The sequence below is a fragment of the Triticum urartu genome, unplaced genomic scaffold (genome assembly GCF_003073215.2).
Source record: "Triticum urartu cultivar G1812 unplaced genomic scaffold, Tu2.1 TuUngrouped_contig_2222, whole genome shotgun sequence".
In the NCBI taxonomy this organism is placed as follows: domain Eukaryota; kingdom Viridiplantae; phylum Streptophyta; class Magnoliopsida; order Poales; family Poaceae; genus Triticum; species Triticum urartu.
Genome location: NW_024112692.1, coordinates 8,244 through 14,397, shown reverse-complemented (window position 1 = coordinate 14,397; position 6,154 = coordinate 8,244). Strand labels below are relative to the sequence as shown.

Sequence of the window (6,154 nt, the reverse complement as noted above, 5' to 3'; positions counted from 1 at the left end):
AATATTGGAAAGATTTTAAAGGGTTCATCAACATAAGTAGTACTTCTTATCATTCATGAATACTTACCAAAGATTTATACTTCAAACCATTTATGTATGCTTTATAATTGTATGATTATAGCCTCGTGTAACATTAATTGATGAAAAATACGTGAGAAAAGAAGAAGAAGAAGAAATGTTGCATGGTTATGATCTCCATGGATCGAGCCTGTTATCATCCATGTTGACTAATTGTCAGACTGCCCTATCTTAAATATCAATCCTTGCCTTCAAAAAGAATAATACCAATTCTACATCAAGTAAAAAATGTTAATCCTCTTTTTTTTCTATTTAACTGACATGCAGCCGTTCCTAGTTTACCTATAATTGGAAACCTGCTTCAACTGACGGAAAAGAAGCCGCATAAAACATTTGCAAAATGGTCTGATATTTATGGGCCAATATACACAATAAGGACTGGGGCTTCATCTGTAGCTGTGGTCAACTCAACTGAAGTAGCCAAGGAGGTAATTGAAATTTCAATTTTCATATTTCTTAGATTCAATTAATAATGTATTCTTTTTTTGCGGGGAAATTAATAATGTATTCTTATATATGTAGAAACATAAAATCATTTTTGCAATTCTAGGTAATTGTACAGTTTGGCATTTTAGTTATCTCTCCATTAATTTTGTAACATGAATTACCAAGTCCATGATTATCTTAGCATATCTTGTACTTCAACGACAATTTTTTTTGCTACAAGGGTTCCTTTTCACCCCAGTACTTGAAGTTTACAGCTAATATGAAGGTTATTTTGATCTCTTTCATTTTGTCATTCTGGAGACAAATAAGGATTCTGACAAGTATTGTCACATGAAAATGATGCAACCGCTTTGTTACTTGACCTCCTTTCTCAAACAACTACCTAAAAGGCAGCACACACTAAAACACCGAACATGCATATATTGTTTTCTTGATAACATTCGTTTTTTTAATAGAAAAAAGAGGGTAAAAAACTCTATCCTATGTATAGAGAGATGCACACAGCTTTCTCTTATTGCGAGGCCTTGACATCTAACATCTCAGACGGGATACAAAAGGCCAAGGCCAAAACAGGGCTACAAGCCTACAACAACCGCAAGAAAAATATTACATGCTGCCTCCTGCTTCACTAGTTATGTTAACGGACCGTCATCCATATCGGTTGAATACACCCTAGCTACCATCTCTCCTAGATTTGACCCAGAATCCATAGATGCTCAGTCCTCCTCGCGCTGACGGATCCAACCGGTATCCTTGGATATAACATGTACAACATCAGGAACTTTCGTCCTTTTAAAAACACAATCATTGCAATACATATAGCCAAAACTAAGCAATGCAAAAGTAGAAAAGAAAAACATAGCAGCATGGTAGAAATATCTCAAAATTGACTCGTATTTTGCAGGCAATGGTTGCGAAATTCTCATCCATATCTACTCGAAAGCTACCTAAAGCATTATCGGTGTTGAGTCGTGATAAAACAATGGTTGCTACATGTGACTATGGTGACTTCCACAAAATGGTGAAGCGCTTTGTTATGGCGGGTTTGTTGGGTTCTTCTGCTCAGGTATGAGTCAAAACAATTTCAAAATTGTACAATTTATTATACCACCTCTCAAATACACTTGCAAGTTCAGTTAGCTAAGATTTAACAATGCGGGGTGTGCTTCAACAATGAGATGCTTGCAGAGACAATTTCGGGAGACGAGAAACATGATGATGGACAACATGTTAACCACCTTTCATACATTGGTGGCTGATGACCCACATGCTCCTCAGAACTTTCGACAAGTTTTCAAGGAGGAGCTATTCCGCTTATCGTTGATCCAGGTTAGTCTCTCAGAGAATTGAACTTGCGACCTTTCCACCGGCGGGGAGGTTGAGGGAATGTTATACCACTAGGCTAGGAGGTCATTTTGGTTAAACTGTGGTTCAACATGTATAAATATCTAGGTGAAAATATTAGGATTCAAAAATTGATTTAAATTTCGTCCAAAAGTTGTTCTGTATTTTTGGTTCCCGTGCTAACCGAGTATTTTGGTGCCCCACGAGAAAAAATCATCCTTCGGAATCCAAAACCTTGGTTTCTCTACAAACACCATGATTTAATTAGTCTGCCTACACGATAGCACCACACTTTCTTAATTTGAACAGTAAGGATGGTATGGGTCGTCGTTCATGCATGCTGCACTTTCAGGGTTTAGGTGAGGATGTGAGTTCAGTTTATGTGAAGGAGTTTGGACGGGACATATCAAAGGATGAAATCTACCAGATCATTGTGGCTGACATGATGATGTGCGTCACTGAGATTGATTGGAGGGATTTCTTCCCGTACCTCAGCTGGATTCCAAACAAGAGCTTTGATACAGCAGTTGCTACCACAGAATCGAGGCGAACCACGGTGATGCGAGCGTTGATCGATCAGCAGAAGGAAAGAATTGCGCGTGGCAAGGTGGCAGCAATCTACCTATATATATACTAATACCTCTGTACACTAATATAAGACGTTTTTTGCAGTTTAATTTGAACTGTAAAAACATCTTACATTAGTGTACAGAGGAAGTAGCTTTTAGCAGACGTATGTTTGTTCATTGATGAAGTGATGATAACGCAATCAATTTGTGATATGCAGGCAAAGACATCCTATCTGGACTTTTTGTTGGCAGAGAACACATTGACAGATGACCAAGTAACGATGCTGGTGTGGGAGTCAATCATAGAGGGTGCAGATACTACTTTGGTGACGACCGAGTGGGCTATGTACGAGCTTGCCAAGAACCCCGAAAAACAGGCAAGCTGAGCTACCCTTCTAGTAATAAGTACTTGTTGCCCTCGGGGATGCATTTTTAACACCAGATTTCTCATGGCACGCCATGGCAGGATCGTCTCTACCGGGAGATCCAGGAGGTGTGCGGCGAGGACATGGTGACGGAGGATCATCTTCCTCGGTTGCCGTACCTGAATGCCGTGTTCCACGAGACGCTGCGGCGCCATTCTCCTGTCTCGCTTCTGCCTCCAAGGTTCGTCCATGAGACCACCACACTGGCCGGCTACGATGTCCCAGCCGGAACAGAGGTACTCATATGACTCCACACTTCAGTAATATTTTTCTCACGTGACTGAATGCTACTCTCATCATAACGGAAGTGAAGTGCTGTCTGTTCACTAAAATGGCGTATATATATATTTCGGCCGTTGCCACCTGCCAGGTGATCGTCAATGTGTACGCCTGCAACATGGACAAGAAAGAGTGGGAGGAGCCCGAGGAGTGGAGGCCGGAGAGGTTCCTGAACGACGGCAGGTTCGACGTCGCGGACATGTACAAGACCATTGCATTCGGCGCCGGGAGGAGGGTCTGTGCCGGGAGCGCGCAGGCGACGGGCATTTCGTGTGCCGCCATGGCGAGGTTCGTGCAGGAGTTCGTCTGGACGCTCAAGGAGGGCGACGAGGACAAGGTGGACACCGTCCAGCTCATGGGCTACAAGCTCCACCCCCTCTACGTGTATCTCTCGCCGAGGAGAGGGAGGCAGTGAAGGGCAGTTCTGGTTTGCTTGTTTGACAGTGGAGTTGTCCAAACAAGATAATATGGGTGCATGTTTTAATGATTTACCTCAATAATTTGTTCGGATTTTTACACTGTTTGCCTTGCGATTATTGCGCCGGAGCTTTTGGGGTTCAAGTCGGAACCAAAAACAAGACTGTAGCACGGTCACAGCTGCTTGGTTGGTTTTCGTAACATCAAATTATTGCAGAGCAATGTGTTCAACACGGCGACGGTCAATATTTTTTAGATAACGGGATCTTTTACTAAGGAACAATGTGTTCAATGCTAGCGACAATCACATACTTTTTAGTACATAGAGGTAGAGATGCATATATGGCATAACTTTTTTTTGGAAAATAGACACAAGAAGCACCCAGCTTTAAATTAGTAAAGCCAACAGAGGCCAAGTAACCACAACGTTAAAGTCTTGCAAACCAGATAGTAAAAAGGAAACAAGGTACATATCGCGACTCGAAATGAGCGCAGGAACATTAAGAATCGCCTTGGTGAGACTCGGGAGCTCCTGTGGATAGCATGAAGATGTTTGATCTTGAAAAGGATACCTGATGCTGCACAATCATTCTTCTTCCCTAGTGGACGCCATTGCTGAAAAACTAGAGACGATTTAAAGATATAATTAGCAGGGTGAGATGGGATGGTCCCTTCAATGGCTAGTTTGTTGCGAGTATTCCATAGCGCCAATCTAAAGCACTAAACGGTCTCCAACCTAAGCGGCATTGTTGGCCGCAAGAATTGTTGAGAAGCGCAAGGATATCTAACATTGAATTTGGGCTCCAAGATTGCCCAAAACACAACTCCACAGGGATTTCGTTGGAGCACATTGGAAAATAATATGATTGGAGTTCTCCGGGGAGCCATAGAGAGCACAACACCTATGGTCCGAACCATAACATTTTTGTGGGTTTAGAGCTGAGGGTAGGCGATCCAAAGCCACTTGCCAAAGGAAAATACGAACTTTGAGGGGCACTTGAGTTGCCCACAAGCCTTTGACATACCGAACCTTGGGGCCTCGCACCAACTTGGCATGGGTGGATATGATAGAGAAGATGCCCGAGAGCTCTATCTCCTAGCTGATCGAGTCTTTGATAGAACTAAGAGTAATGTGATCAATTAAAGAACGTAGGTTGTCTAAAGCTAACGACTCCACCGGCGAGAGAGATCTAAAAAGACCACGGTGGCAGAAGCGGAAGCGGAGACTTCACAGATGAGGGCCTGCAGCTTGGCCACCATAAGAACATGGAAGGATATAAGGCATAAAGAGGTTTATCCGAAACCCAAGCCGATAGCCAGAATTTCGTATCTTTCCCATTCCCAAATGTGAATTTCGCCCTTTAAGTTTAAAGAACTTGTTTACATTTCTAAATCCCTTTCCAGATTGATGACCCCTTCACATTGCACACAAAGAAGGAGCAGTTCGGGAAGTACTTTGCTGCAAGGATCCTAACTCAAAGCCCATTATCATTTTGCGAGATCTTCTAGATCCATTTGGCAATAAGGTCAAAGTTCATCTTTCTCGAGTTGGAAATGCCTAATCCTTCCTAGTTTTTCGGGCGACAAAGATCAGCCCATCTGATCATATGGTATTTGTGTTTTTTCGTTTCCGCTTCCCAGAAAAAAAACCTAGCCCACACTTTATTAAATTTCGCATGCACCCCTTCTCCTAAAATGAACAATCTCATTGCAAAAATAGGAATGACCGAGAGGCAAGCATTAGTTAGAGTAAACGTATCTGCTGAAGACATGAGCTTCCCTTGTCACGGATCACAATGGTGAATGACGTCAAATGTGGGATCCCAGTCCACTTCCATAAGAAATTTATGCGCACAAGAGCCCAAGATAAGCGATGGCAAAGACGTCTATTCTGCAGTTGAGCAGTTATATAGCATAACTTACTATAATGTTTATTACAAAGTTGCCAATCAATGCCTCACCAAAAAGTGGAATACAAAAAATCAAGGCAATCCAGCGAAATAAGGACGTAACATGTCAACAAATACCACTCTAAATACTACGAAACCCATCACTGGTATGCTATCCATATCGGGGACATAAACTCCCTATTAAGGTGCTCGAACTTCTTGGTCTCATGTTACATCGCCTCCTTGTGTCACACCTTTTTTAGGAACACCGATGATCGCAACAAATTGGTAATTGAAGACAATACCATTTCTGCATAGCCAAATAGACAAAAACACGTTGCCGCCATGACCAAAATAAGTGGACTTAACAGTTTACACCCCCGCATCATAGCCATGACCTAAATTATGACCACATTGGTGATATCGAAAGTTAAGTACACAACGAGCCATCCAATAAAGGGTTAATTTGATAAATGCCACTCAAATTCTGGCGATTCCGAGAAACGCCACTGCAATTTTCAAAACTTTGAAAAATGTCATTTTTAGTGGCATTTTTCAAGGTCTGCAGTGGTGCTTTCCAAAGTTTATAAATTTTGCAGTGATATTTTTCAAAGTTTGGAAATTGCAGTGGCGTTTCTTGGAATCGCCAAAATTCAAATGCCATTTATCCAATTAACCCTCCAATTAAATGCCAGCCCACAATAAA

At 41.9% G+C, this 6,154-nt stretch overlaps 1 protein-coding gene across 1 annotated transcript; it reads left to right on the top strand.

Annotated features, from left to right (window-relative positions):
• Window positions 1–345: 345 nt before the first annotated feature.
• LOC125526895 (ent-kaurene oxidase 2-like) lies at window positions 346–3,557 on the top strand (the record flags this gene model as incomplete). Its single annotated transcript, XM_048691502.1, has 7 exons — window positions 346–506; window positions 1,430–1,591; window positions 1,714–1,854; window positions 2,222–2,476; window positions 2,657–2,815; window positions 2,905–3,099; window positions 3,234–3,557. Coding segments are annotated over 7 exons (1,397 nt in total), but the record flags the coding sequence as incomplete, so codon positions are not given.
• Between the last annotated feature and the right edge of the window lie 2,597 nt (window positions 3,558–6,154).